The 20,183-nt window shown below is 39.4% G+C and overlaps 1 protein-coding gene across 4 annotated transcripts in view; it reads left to right on the top strand.

The window, feature by feature from the left end:
• Positions 1 to 20,183, top strand: part of calb1 (calbindin 1) — a 38,496-nt gene that overhangs the window by 7,719 nt on the left and 10,594 nt on the right. For 3 of the 4 annotated variants that reach the window (XM_073044528.1, XM_073044523.1, XM_073044511.1), the window contains 2 exons: positions 13,628 to 13,705; positions 18,542 to 18,559. In XM_073044528.1, the coding sequence (XP_072900629.1) occupies positions 13,628 to 13,705; positions 18,542 to 18,559 (96 nt within the window). The remainder of the gene's footprint in view (positions 1 to 13,627; positions 13,706 to 18,541; positions 18,560 to 20,183) is intronic. The other variant, XM_073044519.1, reaches the window with a different exon arrangement.

The raw sequence follows: 20,183 nt of genomic DNA, 5'->3' as shown, positions 1-20,183 counted from the left end.
AGTTGATGTTATATATTTGGATTTTCAGAAGGCGTTTGACAAGGTGCCACACATGAGGCTGCTTACCAAGTTAAGAGCCCATGGTATTACAGGAAAGTTACTAACATGGTCAGAGCATTGGCTGATTTGTAGGAGGCAACGAGTGGGAATAAAAGGATCATTTTCTGGTTGGGTACCAGTGACTAGTGGTGTTCCACAGGGGTTGGTGTTGTCACCACTTGTTTTTATGCTGCATATCAATGATTTAGATGATGGAATAGATGGCTTTCTTGCCAAGTTTGTGTCAGGAACGCGGCCGGATGGACCCAAACGCAGGACGCAGACACTGAAGTACTAGGGGGAGGACAGGATGGGGATGCCGTGGCATTTAAGGGTAGAGCTGGGGTTCAGGTAGATAGAGTTCAGGCAGGCAGAGCGGAGCGGGCTCCTGGGGTTCAGGCAGGCAGACAGGTCCCCGGGGTTCAGGCAGACAGACAGGCAGACAGGTCTAGGTGGCTAGATAAGCTGGCGGAGAGCCCTCCCTGGGTGGGCCGCATATGTCCCGGGTAGGGCCGCCTCCCAGGCGGAAACACCGGAGGTCTGGGAAAGACACGAAACCCTAGGTGGGTGCGGGGCACAATCCCAGGGTTCGGGTGGAAGAGGAGGATGGGGCAGAACCCCCGCCGGGCCTGCCCGACGGAGGCAAAGGATAGGAACGGGCAGAACCCCCACCGGGCAGCGGCAGGTCGGCCGGACCTGCCCGATGGAGGCAAGGGATAGGAATGAGCATAGGTCCAGGGTGACCAACACAACAGTCATGATAACAGGAAAATTGAGAAAGGCCGGCAGACAGCGCGACTGCGCGAAGAACACAAACGAGCGGAGAAGCGGGACCAGTGCATGGGAAGAAAGGTGGGGGAGAGGACCAACCTGGCAGTACTGGTACAGGGCAGAGAAGCACGATGAGGAGTAGATCTGAGCCTGGGCAGGATAACAGAATGCAGAGAAGGGTTCGGAGCCGGTGGAGAGCAGGAAACAGAACAAAACGACCACCTGCCTGGTCCCAGTCCCAAGGCCCCTTATAAACACCTGCAGCTCAATGAGTTACAGGTGTGCCTCCTTGAGCCAGGAGGGTCCTAACTAGATCACGGGTGATGGGAGGGACAACCGCAGGACCCGGAGTCCGGAGCCTTCAGACCGGATCGAGACCCGGAACACGGATTACGGACCGGACTGGACCCTGACAGTTTGTAAATGATATGAAGATTGGTGGAAGAGTAGGTAGTGTTGAGGAAACAGGTAGGATGCAGAAGGCCTTAGACCAATTAGGAGAATGGGCAAGAAAGTGGCAAATTAAATACAATGTTGGAAAATGCATGGTCATGCACTTTGGTAGTAGAAATAAATGTGCAGACTATTTTCTAAATGGGGAGAAAATTCAGGAATCTGAGATGCAGAGGGACTTGGCAGTCCTTGTACAGAATACCCTGAAAGTTAACTTGCAGGTTGAGTCGGTGGTGAGAAAAGCCATGTTAGCCTTTATTTCAAGAGGTCTAAATACAAGAGCAAGGATGTGATGCTGAGGCTTTATAAGGCACTGGTGAGACCTCACCTTGCATATTGTGAACAGTTTTGGGGCCCTCATCTTAGAAAAGACGTGCTGACATTGGAGAAGGTCCAGAAAAGGTTCCAGGAATGAAAGGGTTATCATACGAGTAATGTTTGATGGGTCTGTACTCACTGGAATTCAGAAGGATTGGTGGGGGTGGGTGGGAATCTCATACAGTGTAGATGTGGAAAGGATGTTTCCCATGATGGGAGAGTCTGGGACAAGAGGTCACAGCCTCAGGATAGAGTGGCTCCCTTTCAAAACAGAGATGCAGAGAAATTTCTTCAGCCAAAGGGTGGGGAATTTGTGGAATTTATTGGCACATGCAGCTGTGGTGGCCAGGTCGTTGGATGTATTTAAGGCAGAGATTGATAGGTTCTTGATTGGCATGGCATCAAAGGTTACAGGGAGAAGGCCAGGAACTGGGGTTGAGGAGAAGGAAAAAAAATCATACATGATTGAATGGCAGAACAGACTTGATGGGCCAGATGGCCTAATTCTGCTTCTATGTCTTGTGGTCTCAATTCAGATCTATACTACTTCAGGCTTTTACTGCTCAGGATGGAATTTTCTCTGCTTAACACATACTGATTTACTGCAATTATAAATAATCTAATAGTTGCAACATAACTTCCTGCGCAGAACTCCTCACAACTGAAATTCCTAGCATTAATCAAGCACAGTACTTCCCTGAAGCTGGTTACTATTCATCTAGTTTATACTGTAAAATTCACTTTCCATCCCATATGTATTCATGCTAATACAATATAGAATGCTTCAGATGCTGGGAGTCCACAATAAAAGCTGAACAAAAGCCAAATACACCAAGCTGGTCAGGTAGCATATGTGGATTGATTGAGTTAGCATGAGCTGTGAGGCAGTAGCTACACCACTGCCCTACACGTGACAGAAATGGAGAACAGAGGCAAATCCACTCCCAGTTAGCACCATTCTCCTTTATCATAGAAACATAGAAAATAGGTGCAGGAGTAGGCCATTTGGCCCTTCGAGCCGGCACCACCATTCAGTATGATCATGGCTGATCATCCAACTCAGAACCCTGTACCTGCTTTCTCTCCATACCCCCGATCCCTTTAGCCACAAGGGCCATATCTAACTTCCTCTTAAATATAGCCAATGAACCGGCCTCAACTGTTTCCTGTGGCAGAGAATTCCACAGATTCACCACTCTCTGTGTGAAGAAGTTTTTCCTCATCTCGGTCCTAAAAGGCTTCCCCTTTATCCTTAAACTGTGACCCCTCGTTCTGGACTTCCCCAACATCGGAAACAATCTTCCTGCATCTAGCCTGTCCAATCCCTTTAGAATTTTATACGTTTCAATAAGATGCCCCCTCAATCTTCTAAATTCCAGTGAGTATAAGCCTAGTCAATCCAGTCTTTCTTCATATGAAAGTCCTGCCATCCCAGGAATCAATCTGGTGAACCTTCTCTGTACTCCCTCTATGGCAAGAATGTCTTTCCTCAGATTAGGGGACCAAAACTGCACACAATATTCTAGGTGCAGTCTCACCAAGGCCTTGTACAACTGCAGTAGAACCTCCCTGCTCCTGTACTCAAATCCTTTTGCTATGAATGCCAACATACCATTTGCCTTTTTCACCGCCTGCTGTACCTGCATGCCCACCTTCAATGACTGGTGTACAATGACACCCAGGTCCCGTTGCATCTCCCCTTTTCCTAATCGGCCACCGTTCAGATAATAATCTGTTTCCCTGTTCTTGCAACCAAAGTGGATAACCTCACATTTATCCACATTAAATTGCATCTGCCATGAATTTGCCCACTCACCTAACCTATCCAAGTCACCCTGCATCTTCCTCACAGCTAACACCGCCGCCCAGCTTCGTGTCATCTGCAAACTTGGAGATGCTGCATTTAATTCCCTCGTCTAAATCATTAATATATATCGTAAACAACTGGGGTCCCAGCACTGAGCCTTGCAGTACCCCACTAGTCACTGCCTGCCATTCTGAAAAGGTCCCTTTTACTCCCACTCTTTGCTTATCAGAGTTAAATTCATTCATATTCAACAACTTCAATGTCACACACTTTCTCCATGGAGCTTATCCAACACAAAACTGTGCATTTCTTTTCAGTGAGCAATCCCATTTTTAAGACCTAATCAGGACTCCTCCCTTGCTATTTTTTTATATATTGTATTAATAAAAAGCTATCTGTATTTGTGTTGCTTCCTGCACATTTCAGATTTTGAACACTTTAGTTTTCCTACCAATTTTTCATGCTGTCCCCACTTTCACATAGCCCATTTCTGCCTCTTCTCTTTCCTTTTCTGACTTTTCTACCTCTGTCAGCAGATAGATAGTGTCGGTAAGTATTATAATCCCAGCTACTCCTTCAGTTTTTCTGCTTCTTAAAAGGATTCTATTTCATTATCCCAATTTCTCTTGTGTTTTGTCTCTTCTAAAGAGCAAGCATTGGTAAAGAGTGAGATGGAAAAGCAGAATTTAAGAACAGGCATGTTAGCAGAAAGCCAACATGGGTTCAGAAAGGGGAAATCATGTTTTACTAATATGCTGGAGTTCTATGAGGAAGCAACTAAAATTTATGATAACAATAGAGCAGTTGATGTTATTTACTTGAACTTTCAGAAGGCTTTTGAAAAGGTACCCCACAAGAGGTCAATAATCAAATTATAGGAGGTAGGGATTCAGGCAAGCTGTGTGACTGCAAGCTGATTTGGCTCAAAAACAGAAAACAAGGTTATGGTGAGAGGAACATTTTCACTCATAGAAGATGTTAAAAGTGGGGTTCCGCAGGGATCAGTTTTGGGCCTGCTGCTGAATTTTAATTTGCATTAATGATTTGGATAAGCACATAACAGATAAGCTAGTAAAGTCTGCAGATGATACAACATTGGGGAGATGGGCTAATAACACTCAGGCAGCAGAATCACTACAGTTAGATCTAAAAAAACCAGATGTGAGCAGAGAAGTGGCAGATGAAAGTTAATGTAAGTAGATGTAAAATATTGCATACAGGAAGTAGAAATGTTAGTTACAAATATGCAATGGGGGGTGGGGGTCTTGAGTTAGAAATTGCACTGTATGAGACTAATTTGGGTGTCCTGGTGGAATCATCACTATCAACAACTAGACAATATACAGAAGCGATTAGGAAGACTTAACAGAATGTTGAGCTATGTAATTCGCTCAGTGGTGTTCAAGTCTAGAGACGCTCTCCTTGAGCTGTATAATGCACTTGTGAGGCCACACCTTGAGAACTGTGTACAATTTTGCTCTCCATATTTTGTGATGCATATGAAGGCACTTGAAAAGAGTTCAGAGAAAAACTATTAGACTATGCATTGTATGATCAATGAAGAAAGATTGAAAACATTAAATTTTTTAGCTTAAGTAGATGTTGAATGAGAGGAGACATGATAGTAGTGTTCAAAATCATTAAGGGTGTAAGTAAAGTGGATGCCAGCAGCTACTTCAAAATTAATCTATTAATGAGGACACTGGGCCATAGGTGGAGACTGTCTAAAGGGAGATTTCAGATTAACATTAGGAAGCATTTCTTTACACAGAGCTGTGGACACATGGAATAAACTACCTAGTTGTGTAGTTGAGAGTAGTACCTTTTTATAAAACAAAACTTCCAAATTTAAGCTCTAGTTATTTCAACACAGTATGAGAATAGAAAGTTGGCAAGCGATATTGTGCTGAATGGCCTTTTCTCAAAGCTTTCTAATACTCAAATTAGAACAAATGCTTTTAAGACTCTTTCATTATTTATGGTTTCCCCTTCTACCATTGATAACAGGATTTCACCTCTTGTTTCATAAACTCTGGTCTCGCCAATTCCCCTCATGGACATAACAAGCATAGGGTTCTCACTGTGCTCTTTCACTGCACCTGCCTTTTCATTCTGCAGATCATCTTTCATAATTTTCACTACCTTCAGTTGAATTCCACTGCCAGACCCATCTCACACTTCTTCCAGCATTGTGGAGGGACTATTCCTTGCACAACTTCCTGGCCTGGTCTTCCATCTCCACTAACCACTCCTCTTGAATTTATGATTTGCTACTCTTATTTCTCATCTTTCTACTATAGAGACCCAAATACTCTTTCCACATGAAGCAGTAATTTGCTTGCATATTTTCCCAGTTTGGTGTATTTCATTTGGTGATCATAATGTGGTCATCTTGACATTGCAAAAACCAGCCATAGATTTGGAGTCCTGTTTTGCAGAATGCTTTCATTAAATCTGAGATTAATCATAAACTTGCGGTTACCTGTCACTTTAATTCTGTTCCAAACCTATCCTGAACTGTCTTCAGTCTTCCACATTGTTGCAAAGATGCCCAACGTGAGACTTGGGGACAGCACCACCTCTTCTATCTGAGCATGTAGACATCCTAGGGATTTGATGCATTGAACAATTTCAGGGGAACAGGCATGACTTATTTTACTCTCCAAAGATACAGCTATTTTCCCCCAGTCTAATAGCTGGCGGCACCTCTATTTCCTTAGGAGTTTGCAGAGATTTGGAATGGCATCCAAAACTTTGACAAACTTCTATAGCTGAGCAGTGAAAAGTATATTGACTGGCTGCATCAAAACATGGTATGGAAGCACCAATGCCTGGGAACGGAAAATCCTACAAATCATTACGGGTTAAGTCCTCCTAACCACTGAGCACATCTACATGGAGTGTCGTTGCAGGAAAGCAACATTTGTCATCAGAGACCCCTTACCATCCAGGTCATGCTCTCTTTTTATTGCTGCCATCAGGAAGAAGGTACAGGAGCCTTAGGACTCACACTACCAGGTTCAGGAACAGCTACTACTCCTCAACTATCAGGCTCTTGAACAAAAGAGGATAATTTCACTCAATTTGATATGTTCCCACAACCAATGGAATCTTCATCTCACGTTCTTGATACTTGATGCTTTTGTCTTCTGCTCTTTGGTTGAATGCCCAAGTTGGGCAGTCTTTCATTGATTCTGCAATGATTATTATTCTGTAGGTTTATTGAGTATGCCCTCAAGATAACAAATCATAAGGTTGTATATGGTGACATAAATGTACTTTGATAATAAGTTTACTTTGAACTTTGCTGCATTATCGTGGTAAAGAGTTGATTCCAACCAGTGGTCCACTACAGATGCAAACCCATTGCAAGCTGGGTCAAGTAACGCTCAATCATAGTTTGACCTATCTTGTTGCAATATTGCACCTACTTTCTAACAAGGTTCCCTCTGCGGTGTGACTAACTTGCAGGACAAATGGAAAGCAGTTCAGTCCATCTCACTATTCTGCCACAACAAGGTAACTTCAGCCTCAGTCATTCAGCTGCAGTATGCAAACACACATGCAACTTATCCCAGAAAGCGTATTTCATTTTTCAGGAGCCTTCTATTAGCAGAGCAAGATACTGATAACATTTGCTACTGTTTCCAATAAGCCCATGTAGCCTACAGCTACAAAATGTGTTTTGAAGACTAAGGGCCAAAATTTAGTATAAAACTCATAATCTAACAAGCAGCAAAAATCTACACCACTGTGTATGTTTCAGAGACTTGGACCACCTGCAATAATCACTGTATATGTTCTTCTCCCTCTTTCTCTTTACTATGCCACTGGAGATCTGGCACAAAGATTATCTCCACAGAATCCTCCGAGTCATTCAGTTGTACAACACAGAAAAGGGCCTTTTTTTTCTTCACACTCATACCAACTTTTTGACCATCTACACTAATCTTATTTGTCTACATCCTTCTAAATCTTGTCTATTTAATTGCCAATCTAAATGCCTCTTAAACATAGTAATTGTATCTGAATCTGCCACCTTCCCTGCCAGTACATTCTATATATCAACCATTCTTTCTGATGTTAGAATAAAGCTTATCCTTCTGATTCCTATTTAAATAATCCTCTGGAACCTGAAACTGGAGCAGAAACAAATCATCCATGACTCTGAGGGTCTGCTGAAAAAGAAGTTATAGACCCTGCTTTGTGAAAGGTAGTTCACTATTGCCTTTACAATTCAAGCTATGGAACAAAGAAAGATAGATGTGCTCCTAAAGATCACATAATTTCTCATGATATCAAATATTATTGCTGTTCAATCTATAATAATATTCACTTTGTCGTTTTTATTGCTAAGCTAATTCATTTCCCTCCCAAGGGATAGTGAACCATTTTTTATAACAGCCAGCACATTTCCTGGCTAGTGTAACTGCAGCCAGCTCATAAATGATAAGATTCATTAAGATTCAATTTACCATGTTCGAATTTGCACTGGTATTGTTTGAGTGTAGTCTGTAAAGATATGCAGCCATAAGGTGTATCATTAAAAACGAGAGCAAATGCTTGTTAAATTTGTTTAAAAATGCTCTTTGCATTTACTCTATGAACAAATGAACAACCCCATTTACTCTACAGTAAATCAATGAAGATTTTTTTGAACATCTGTTTAATGACATCAAACTCCTTCAAACAGCAATGTGGCTGTGACCTGAAGTTCATCTGGAGGAACAAATGAGATTCTGATTTGCTGTGTGTGCCATATAAAAGATGATATCTCTGATTCAAGCACATTCTGCATTTACCTCTCTGTGTCCTCATGTCTGTGGAGCAGGTCTTAAACCTAGCCAGAATTTTCTATTTCAGGTACAAACTGAGCCATATGTGGGATTTCCAACATAAGTTCAGTGCAACACTGAAACTGTGCCAGAGACAAAATGAACCAAGAAGTTGGATAGGCATCACATTCAGAAGTACTTTCGATGTTATAGACAAATATATAGTGATGTCATTATCACGAATTTGTACATAAATACTAGGTGATTTCTAGTTTATGACTAAACATCCACAAGAGGGCAGCAAGCATTTCACTGTCAAAGAGGCCAACCAAATACAAAATATGAATAAAATAGTGTAATATTTCTCTTACTGTCAGGCTTCTATTTCTAGAGTAATTAAAGATAATTCTAAAGACTGAATTTCCTTATGCTTTTCTTCCTTGTATGTCTGCAGCTGGTATATCAAAATTAATTGAATACAAAAGAAATAAACAACAATATTTTGGGATCAATGGATTCAGTTAATAATAGCTGAATATTTACAGCAAAAAGCTAAGAAGATTTATTAAGATTCAACAGCAAAAAGTTGAACTTTGATCAAATTAAGAATAATTGTGGTTAATAAGGTAAACATTGAGTTTATTATTGGATATATTTCATCTTATTTAAAGCCTCATCAAACTAGCTTATACGTTCAGGAATCTTAAATGATTTGGCCTTTATTTCTTAGTGGAAATACAAATTAAATAAAATTAGTTATATGCTATAATTTAGTCCAACATGAATTAATGAAAAATAGGAAAAAAATACTACTTCATAAGAGGCCGGTGAAAACTTGCAAAACCAAATGCCTTTATAAAGAGATGGTGATAACAAGTTTAAAAAAAAAAATAAAAAATTGTGGGGCAGATCCTGAGAAGAGGATTTATTCACTTAAGTGGCAGGAAGGAAGGGTGTGTTGGGTGAGTAATGAAAAAAAATTGGAAATTGATTGGAAATTAATATAATGGAGGAGGGCAGAGTGTCACAGGACAGAGGGGACTGTCCTGTCTCCCTTTCTCTTCACCATCTACATCTTGGACTTCAACTACTGCACAGAGTCTTGCCATCTTCAGAAGGTTTCTGATGACTCTGCCGTAGTTGGATGCATCAGCAAGGGAGATAAGGCTGAATACAGGGCTACGGTGGGAAACTTTGTCGCATAGTGTGAGCAGAATCATCTGCAGCTTAATGTGAAAAAGACTAAGGAGCTGGTGGTGGAACTGAGGAGGGCTAAGGCACCGGTGACCCCTGTTTCCATCCAAGGGGTCAGAGTGGACATGGTGGAGGATTACAAATACCTGGGGATACAAATTGACAATAAACTGGACTGCTCAAAGAACACTGAGGCTGTCTACAAGAAGGGTCAGAGCAGTCTCTATTTCCTGGGGAGCCTGTGGTCCTTTAACAGCTGCCGGACGATGCTGAGGATGTTCTACGAGGCTGTGGTGGCCAGTGCTATCATGTTTGCTGTTGTGTGCTGGGGCAGCAGGCTGAGGGTAGCAGACACCAACAGAATCAACAAACTCATTTGTAAGGCCAGCGATATTGTGGGGGTAGAACTGGACTCTCTGACGGTGGTGTCTGAAAAGAGGATGCTGTCCAAGTTGCATGCCATCTTGGACAATGACTCCCATCCACTCCATAATGTACTGGTTAGGCACAGGAGTACATTCAGCCAGAGACTCATTCCACCGAGATGCAACACTGAGCATAGGAAGTCATTCCTACCTGTGGCCATCAAACTTTACAACTCCTCCCTCGGAGTGTCAGACACCCTGAGCCAATAGGCTGGTCCTGGACTTATTTCCACTTGGCATAATTAACTTAATATTAAACCATAAATAATTAAATAATGCTATATTTTTAATATAGTGATATATTTGTTTAATATTTAGTATATATAGTTTATATATAGTTTAATATTCTTGCCATAGAGGGAGTACAGAGAAGGTTCACCAGATTGATTCCTGGGATGGCAGGACTTTCATATGAAGAAAGACTGGATCGACTAGGCTTATACTCACTGGAATTTAGAAGATTGAGGGGGGATCTTATTGAAACGTATGAAATTCTAAAGGGATTGGACAGGCTAGATGCAGGAAGATTGTTTCTGATGTTGGGGAAGACCAGAACGAGGGGTCACAGTTTAAGGATAAAGGGGAAGCCTTTTAGGACCGAGATGAGGAAAAACTTCTTCACACAGAGAGTGGTGAATCTGTGGAATTCTCTGCCACAGGAAACAGTTGAGGCTGGTTCATTAGCTATATTTAAGAGGAAGTTAGATATGGCCCTTGCACCTAAAGGGATCAGGGGGTATGGAGAGAAAGCAGGTACAGGGTTCTGAGTTGGATGATCAGCCATGATCATACTGAATGGCGGTGCAGGTTTGAAGGGCTGAATGACCTACTCCTGCACCTATTTTCTGTGTTTCTATTTCTTCACTATTCTTGGTGCGGCTGTAATGAAACCCAATTTCCCTCGGGATCAATAAAGTATGTATGTCTGTCTGTCTGTACTTAAACATTTAATGTTTCACATCCATGGACAGCCATCAGGAAGGCTTTTACTCTTTCCAGAAAAGCTGTCAGACTTGATTTTGTCACTTTATTTCAGGTTTCCAATATATGTACCCTACTACTTTCAAATTAAAATATCACAAGTACCTTAAAGAAACACTGATATAAACAATTAGTGTTTCGCTCCAAAACAGCAATGCATGGGTGTTCCCTCATGGTATCATTGCATAGGATCAAGTTAAAACCAGGTTAAAGCAGGATTAATGCCTACAGCAGTTAATTGCACTAAAGGGAGAAATGAGAAGAGTAAGGATATGCATAGAAATAGAGAAACAAGAAATTGTAGTTGCTTGAATCTAGAGCAAAAAAAAACCTGCTGGAATAATTCAGTAGATCAAACAGGAGGCAAAAGTGTTGCTTGATGTTTCAGGCTGAGATTGTGCAACAGCATCGGGACTGAGAGTTGGTATATTAAATTCGGTACTGGGGGTGGGACAGGAACAGTGAGAGTAGAAGAGGAGGAGACTGATGGAGAGTTGCATGCAAGTGGGTGAGGTAGGAAGAAAGATAACCTGGCTAAAATAGGAAATTAATTGAACATGCAACTTTCCAATTTCAGGTAACCCAGGCTTTCTCTCCCTTTGTTTACCTTTTCCATCCCACCCTCCCCCTTGCACATGGATCTATCTATCCATTATTCCCCCTCTTCATCCAGATCCACCTATCCTTTGATTTTCTGTATACTGGCCATATTTCTTTCTGCTCCATCATTCCTGATACTGCTGTAGGGTCTCATGTATCATATATGCCTCCACTGATGCCACTTGACCAACTCAGTTCTTCCAGCAATTTATTTTCTGCCATGTATAGAACTGAACAAATTTACAATGAATAATGAGAGACAGGAGGTTATTAACCTAGAAGGTTGTCATCACAGTGGTCTGATTTGGAACATTTTAATGAAAAAATAACTGGAACTATAAGTTTCAAGAACAGGGACACAATTTACAATTAATACGTTTAATTCAGGGGGTTGACTCCAGTGCTGCAAACGGCAAACTACATAGTGGTTTGAGTAGACTCGGGGCTTGAAAAAATGTCTGAAAGTGATGAAAGCAAATTAGGCTTTCAAGTGTAGCAAAAAGGTAATATAGAGCTGAAATGGTGAGTTTAATAATTTATAAACTATTGTTGTTACCATATTAAAAATACATGCATATATATTCTGATTACCACTGCAAAAATACTGGACAACTAGTAAAGCTGAAGTAACAATTACAGAAAAATAAAATTCAGAGCTCAATATCCTTCTGTGCTGCAGTCATTTCTAATGATGGTAAAGGATGATCTGAACGAACTCTCGTCCTAGTTTGTCTGAAGTAGGAAAAGTTTTTGGGAAGATCTTTCTTAGTAGGGTGGGGAGTGTGGAAGTCCTGTCAACAAAAAACCTCATAATCAATTAAAATATAGCCAAGTAGAACTGGGGTATAGTTCAAAATATATGGCAGCCTGAAACTAGTATGATTTATTTAAGTGCAAAATATATAGGCTCATACCTGTACCCAGCTGGAAGCCTGAGAAAAGTTTATTCATATAGTTTTAGTTTGCTGCAGTATTGAGAGAATATAGCACAACTACAATTAATGGACTAAATTCTGATGAAGTTTGGCAGCTATTCCAGAATTTTTGACATCTGATTGTGTCTTGATTCTACAATGTAAACAGGAGTATTTCCTGTTCAGACCAGTTAACTTTGCATTTAGCCCCTCAGTACAAGCTCATTTTTTACAGGTGCTTGCCAGAAGTGAAAATGTGTATTGCTTATTTCCTTTTGCATTTTATTATTACTATTATTATTTTAATTATTTACCAAGATTTTGAGTTTTAAAATAAATGTGCTATTTTTCAATTGTGTAATCTTAATTTTAAAGTAAGTGCTTCAACTATTTCTAAAAGTTCAAGACCATCAGAGATAACACAGGCTGTTAGTCAAGCACTCTGGGGCTGGATCGAAGTTTGTAGCACCTGAGATTTAATTGCCACTTTTTACTTCTGAGTATGACTACAGCAGCATGGCTAGCTGCACATTGGGATTGAATGGCTGTATCGGCTAAGTGCAGCCAAAGGCATCTTGCAGAAGGGGAATCCAAGGAAAGGTTGACTTAAGCAAACTCTAGCTCATTGTTTTCCATATGAGAAGTTAAACCAAGGTTTTCTCATAGGCAGATAAAAAAAATCCCAATACACTATATTGATGGTATGCAATAAAATATTTGTTCTTCGAGCATCATAAATAGATTATTTGATCAATACATTGTTTTATTTGTGAAGTCTGCTGCAGGTTAACTGGTTCCTTCAGTTGCTGCACTTTCAGTGCTTTAGAACTTTCTGAGGTTGTGAAAGATGGCATATAAATGCAAGTTCTCATTCCATCTCTCACTAGACCTGCTACAGGTATAATTCCAATAGCATGCAACAACTATTTGCCATTTCTAACAAATACAAACTGTATTTTGACGGCCAGTTCATGATCTAGTGACTGATACACTGGATCAGTCATGGTAGAAATTAGATAAAATTTAAAATCCATCTTTGCTGTGTCAGAATACCTTTGAAGTAACAAACAAGATAAACACTTCCTCCAGCAGCAATGAGTTCACAAAATTTTGATAAACCTATGATATAATCTTCCAAGCTTTAATCAAATCATTCTGGAACCTGTTATGTTAAAAGGCAATAACATAATGGGTTGCTATAACCTGATTATATAAGATTTACTATATTTTTCATATTGTACAGTATGTACAGAATTTGACATTGATCATAAATCACTGAAATTCTTACAAGCTATATTATTAGAATGCATATACAAGATCCTGAAGTTCTGCTATAATCTTCCTGAACAGAGTTTTCTTCGAGATTTACTCAAGAAAGCAAATAGGCCCTTTGATGAAGTGAAGCTGGAGGAGTATACCCTGACTACGGTAAGAGTGAAATCCTAGTAGTTTGCTACTGCAATTGTTTACTGAAAACATTATAATTTGTCATGTAGAACATTCTTGTAATAAGCATGACTACTTTGTTTTCATATTTGAGGAGTATTTGATGGCCCTGGGCCTATACTCAATGTGCTTCTGAGTGGGAATCTCATTGAAACTTATTAAATGCTGAAAGGCCTGAATACAGTAGATGTGGAGAGGATGTTTCCATCAGTCAGAGAGTATAGGAATCAGAGAGCACAGGCTCGAAATAAAGGGACATGAGAAGAAACATCTTCAGCTTATGGTGGTGAATTTGTAGAATTCATTGTCACAAGTGGCGATGGAGGTCTAATCTCTGGGTGTATTTAATGTAGAAATTCATGGGTTCTTGATTGGTGAAGGGGTTAAAGGTTACAAGAAGACCGGCACATGGGGTTAAAAAACAGTCATGATTGAATGGCAGAGCAGACTTAAGTCCAAGTGGCCTAATTCTGCTCCTATGTCATATGATTTATAGTTTTATGAGGAACTTAATTAATGAAAAATATCCAAACTACAAAAAAATGCAAAAAGTAACAAAAATATATGCACCCAGCTTTTAATAACTTAAACATGAGAATTTCCTGATTGAATAAAAAAATGAATCAGCATTTTCAAACGAGGTATCAGTTTGTACTAAACTTTAGATCATTGGCATCTAACAATAGACATGTAATTATTAGGGAAAAGTAATGAAGAATAACTGACCCATCCAAGTGCCCAAGGAGAAATGGTACAGCCTCCTCCCCAGGAAACCAGTCTCAAAGAAATAGCTAAAAATTAATTGATTACCTAAGGCAAACACACACAAAATGCTGGAGGAACTCAGCAAGTCAGACAGCATTTACAGAGAGGAATAAATAGTTGACATTTTGGGCCAACGCCCTTCCTAATGAAGGGAGGATCTGACTGACGGGAAAGGAAGGGAGTGTATGGGGCATGGGGGATAAAGTAAGAAGCTGGGAAGGGATGGGTGTAAGAGATAAAATTAAGATAAAACTTTAATTTATCCCTTAAGTAATTATTGTTGCAAGGCTGTTCAGTCAGAAATATATACTTTAAAATACAAAATATAAGCTTTGAGATATGAAAAAACACAAAATGTGCACTAAAAGGTAATAGTGTAAGATACAGATGTGCAATGAAACCATATACTTATATACTTAAGGAGGAGGAGTTGTAGAGTCTTATAGGACCTCCTGTGGCATTCAGTGGTGCACCACAGTGGAATCAGTCTGTTGCTAAAGGTGCTTCTCCATTTGTCCAGTATGTCATGGAGGGGATGAGAGGGATTGTCCATAATGCTCCATAGCTTCTTCAGTATCCTCCTCTCAGACACAACGGCCAGGGTGTCCAGTTCCATCCCCAGAACAGAACCAGCCTTCCTGACGAGCATATTGATCTTCTTGGCATCAGCTGCTCTCACCATGTTGCCCCAGCAGACTACAGCACAGAAAGGGCTGAGTAAGAAATCTGATAGAAGCAGAGTGGACCATGGAAGTAAAAGTGATGGGGGGGGGGGGGGGGGGCAGTGAAAGGCAGTTGAGGAGAAGTGGTGAGAGTTTAACCAAGATGGTAAATGGAAAAAGGGAGGAGGGAGGGAAGAGGCAGTAATTACTAGTAGCTGGAGAAATCAATGTTCATGCCATCAGGTTGGATGGATGCTATGCAGACGAAATATGAGATTTTGCTCCTCCAGTTTGGGTTTGGCTTCATCATGGCAGTAGAAAAGACCATGGACAGACGTCAGAATGGGAATAGGAAGTTGAATTGAAATGGGTAGCCACTGTGTGATCTTGCCTTTCGCAATGGACAGAAAGAAGGAGCTTGACAAAGCAGTTCTCCAATCTGCAGTAGGTCTCGCTGATGTAGAGGAGGACACACCAAGAGTACCAGAGACAATAGATGTCCCTAACCTACTTTCAGGTGAACTGCTCCACACTTAGGACTGTTTTGTGGTGAAGGAGAAAGTATAGGGGCAGATGCAGCACTTCAACCTACTCACCTTCCCCCTCAGTTTGTCTAAACTATCACCTGCCAGCTTCTACCTTCCCCTCTCCCACATTCCTCTTCTGGCTTCTGCTCCCTGCCTTTCCAGGGTGAAGGGTCTTGACCAGAAACGTCATAGATGCTGCCTCTAGCATTTTGTGTGTTGCTCAAGATTTCTAATATCTGCAGAATCTCTTGTGTTTATGATTAAACAAAACTGGAAAAACATTATAAAAAGTACATCACTCCAAATTTAAGGTGCTTTGTTATTTCATGAGGTGTGAAATGTACTATAAAATGTACTATAAAATTCCTGCATTTTCTCTTTCTTTGATAGTTTATATCTGGAAATAAATGTGTTTGCTTTGACCTTCTTATTAATAATGAACTTCCATACAAAAGTTTCATGGCAAGTTATAATATACATCCCACAACATGCAGCACATGTGGTGTTGTGAATGTGATGAGATTCTTCAATTTTTTTTTGCTATTTTAACTGATCTTTGTGATTCATGAACCCTACGTACATTGAACTTCTAATCAATATTCCCCAGTTTAATGATTAACAGTGATGGCTGCTCCTTCAGTGAATAAATGAGATCTTTAGGATTCACTCATTGAATACACTGCCTCTCCAGCCCTGCAAATAATTTCTAATCAGAGCATGACAATGCTTTGCAGCTTTCAGGGATAAATTTCTTTGTGATGATCCCTGCGCCCACCTGTGCAGTCCCGTTTGTTAACACAGTTATGTCATTGTTGACATTTACATTATCCATCAACTCCTGTAGTTCTCTAATTCTGCCATTTCAGTACAAAACCTTCTCCAGGAAGAAAATAATCTTACTGTGCATAACGGAACAGATTTTAATTAAAGACCTGTTTTTCATGCGCATCCTTATACATTATCTAGGCAGCCAAAATCATCATTGTATCCTACAAAGCTAAAAATATTACAAATGCTTTTAATAAGCTGATTGTCAGTATGTGAATCAAAAACTGAAAAAAACAAAAATAAGTCAGGCTTGAAACATTAACTCTGTTTCTTCGTCAATGCTGCCAGACCTGTTGTGTGTTGGAGCAAAGTTTGTTCCAGATTTCAGCAACGGTGATCTCTTCTTTTTTGATGGGTGTATACAGATTGTATAATCAAGACATGTACACCCGACATTTAAGACATCTCCATTATCATGCATCCTCCATCCAATCAACCTTCTATTGGTAAACAGTGGATTTGCAGCTCTCGGTATTTTATCAGTGTAATTCAGCACCTGGAAATCTTATGAACTAGCAATTACTAGTACATATCAGGGATTTTATTTAGTTCAGTTGGGATCATTGTGGGCCAATATTTTACACCCACGTGAACTGTTTCATACGTCAGTCAAGCTCGTCTCAGAGTGACCACCACGTGCCCACCCATCTCCTTTATTCATTGAAATTATAGCCTTTAAAGCATATATAATGTTAATTAATCTATTTTATTAATTATTTTTACCTTGTGTTTCAGATAACATTAAAATAAGTAATGTAGAAGAAAGCTTCAATTTCAACCTTTAAAACTCCTTGTTAAAGGTTGTTAATAAATATTTCCATTTGTATTAGTGCTATCTAGGAGAGCATACATTAATATGACTAAATATTTACTTCTATTGATCAATTTCAAAATGTTAAATATTAAATGTTAAATATTCTTATTGAAATTGGTTAATCTCCTTGAACATTTTAAATTCTGAAACCATTTGGACAGGAGATAAAAATATCACTCATACACGTTTTTCAAAATGGTTGATAATCAGAGTTAATTTTGCTCTCTTCCAATGATTTTGCTTGTATTTCTTCTTGAGTTCAATTAACTTGTATCACAGTACTTTGCTCTGAATCTAAAGAAGAGACTCTTAAACTAGATAGATTTGAGTGGGTAGAGGCTTTGTGTATGAGTGAACCACACTGCTTCAATTTAATACTGTCAGAAGGGGCATGTCAAAACCATTAATTTCTTTAAAAATTAAGTAACAACAGTTTAATTTTCAGCTCAAGAATGAATATATAGCAATTCAGATATATACTGTTTAATCTCAGTACAGTGGAGATCATGAATCTGAACACGCATATTTCTAGAAATGTGGAATTTATTGTCCAGAGTAATCAGTTGTTACTCACTGAAAGCAGTTCTGATAGGGCCAACTTTGACCTTAGGAAAGTAAGATGATGTCTGCTCTTGTTTTAATTGCTAGTCAATTCTACTAAAGGAGGAAGTGGCACAGGGCTAACTTCATTGCTGTCACAGGTACATATTAGGTCAGCAGGTTCTTATTTTTATACTGACTTAGATGATCCATGCCTAAATTTATATCTACACTATCCTGTCAAACAAGGTTAATCTAAATACTATATAATTGCCATTAGTGCAACATTTGAAAATGATAATAATGAAAGAAAGGAGGATTATTTGAAGGATGCAGAGTTGCTGCTGATCTTGTGGAATGAACAGGTAGAGCAGGTTAAAAGAAGTATATAATTAGAATTTTCTAGTTTAAGCTCAGTAATTTTAGCAAAGATAGGATGACACTGAGAAAATGGTATAAATTACTAGGAGACCAAATATCTAAAGGTTATTGGGTAAAAGCTCCTGCAACACAAAAGTCAGGTGAAAAATATCAGAGATTCTGTTGACTCTCCCAAACAAGAATCTGGAAATTCAGAGAGGAATACTACATGTTTTTGGTTAATTCTGAATCCAAATGTAATCATTATTTCTTTGATCAATGCTTCTTGAACACATGGAAAACATTTCACATGTTCATTGAGAAAACTGTTCCTTGCAAGGTAAGGCATGTAACATTTGTTTTCATTTAATGACCCCTACTCAAAAAAAACTCCTTTCCTGTGTATGTGACATACAACAATGTTTCTAACATTGTCTTACCGTTGACCATGACATCACATTCCAGGAAGCTAGGAAATTCATTTTGCAGCATTTGTAAGATTTTTTTAAGGGACAATAAACTGCAAAAACTTAATTGCAAAATCCATTTTCTGGACACTTGGCGATAAGGCTTAACGTTGTTGAGTTAAAAGATTGCAATAAGGAGCAGTTTTGAAGTTATGTCACTTCATTAGTTTTGATTCTGAAATAGAGATTAATACAATACAGCACAGGAACAGATCCTTTTGGTACATAATATCTATGCTGCCATGCTTCCATTTTATATCAGTGCTATCTCCCTGCACATGATCCTTATCCCTTCATTCTCTGAATGTTCATATGCCTGTCTGAATGTCTCTTACTGCCACTATCATATCTGCTTCCTCCACCAACACCCCTCAGTGTCTTCCAGATACCAACAGCATTTTGTGTAAAACAAATTTTCACCACACATCTCCTATAGTTCCAATACTTATCTTAAAAAAAGGCATCAAATCAACTTGCTATTTAACTCAATGTATCTTTGATAATATTTTCATCATTCTCAAGTTATTATGAAAGAGCAAGAAACTCAAAAAGTTCAAGGTAATGAAGCAGTCAACATGGTTTTATGAAAAAGAAATCCTGTTTATTGGAGTACATAGAAGAAGTAACATGTACTGTCGATAAAGAGAAAACAATAGGTGTGCTGCACATGAATTTCCAGAAGACTTTTGATAACGTATTGCATTAAGGGTTAACATGGAAAAACAGTAGCTCATGTCATAAGAAGTGCTGTGGGAATGGATAGAAAATAAGTTTTTCCTGTTAAGGAACAGAGATCTGGTATAATGTTTTTTTTTGAATGGCAAGGTTTAAAGATACACGAGTGAAATTTAAGAGACTACTAGACAGGTATATGGAGGGGTTATATGGGAGGCAGGGTTTAAGGGTCAGCACAACATTGTGGGCTGAAGGGCCTGTACTGTGCTGTACTATCCTATGTTTTTATGTTTAAAAGGTGACGTACTCTGGTGTTTGTTTGGTCCTGCCTTCCAGTGTTCGCTCAGTGGAAGAGCAACTGGACACTCAAGGAATTGGGCTTTTTTTTTGTGACCGTGTTTTTCTGAAATCGTAACCCTATGTACTATTTATGCTATGTGCAGTGTGCTGTTGGTGATGTGTTTTGCACCTGGGTCGCAGAGGAACATTATTTCATTTGGCTATATTCATGTACGGCTGAATGATAATAGAACTTGAATTAGAACCTGTTATCTTGGAAAATAGTTTATTAATTCCTAGGAGAAAGTTAGCATTCAGGGAAAAAAAGAATGAGAGGATTCATTCTAAACTCCATGAAGGATGTTTTCCCGAGCACTGGAAATGACATACCAGAGACATAGTCTCAGGAGGAGGAGTCAACCTCTTAAGACCACTAAGTGTGGAAAATATTTTTTTTCAAATAGGTTTGTGAATATTTAGAATTAACTTCCTTGAAGCTGTTATATTGGGTGATCAAGGCTGAGATACCTTTTGGAACACAGG

Source organism: Hemitrygon akajei, chromosome 1, assembly GCF_048418815.1.
Source record: "Hemitrygon akajei chromosome 1, sHemAka1.3, whole genome shotgun sequence".
Taxonomy (NCBI): Eukaryota; Metazoa; Chordata; class Chondrichthyes; order Myliobatiformes; family Dasyatidae; genus Hemitrygon; species Hemitrygon akajei.
The sequence above is the reverse complement of the archived record's forward strand: the minus strand, read 5'-3'. Positions and strand labels throughout refer to the sequence as shown.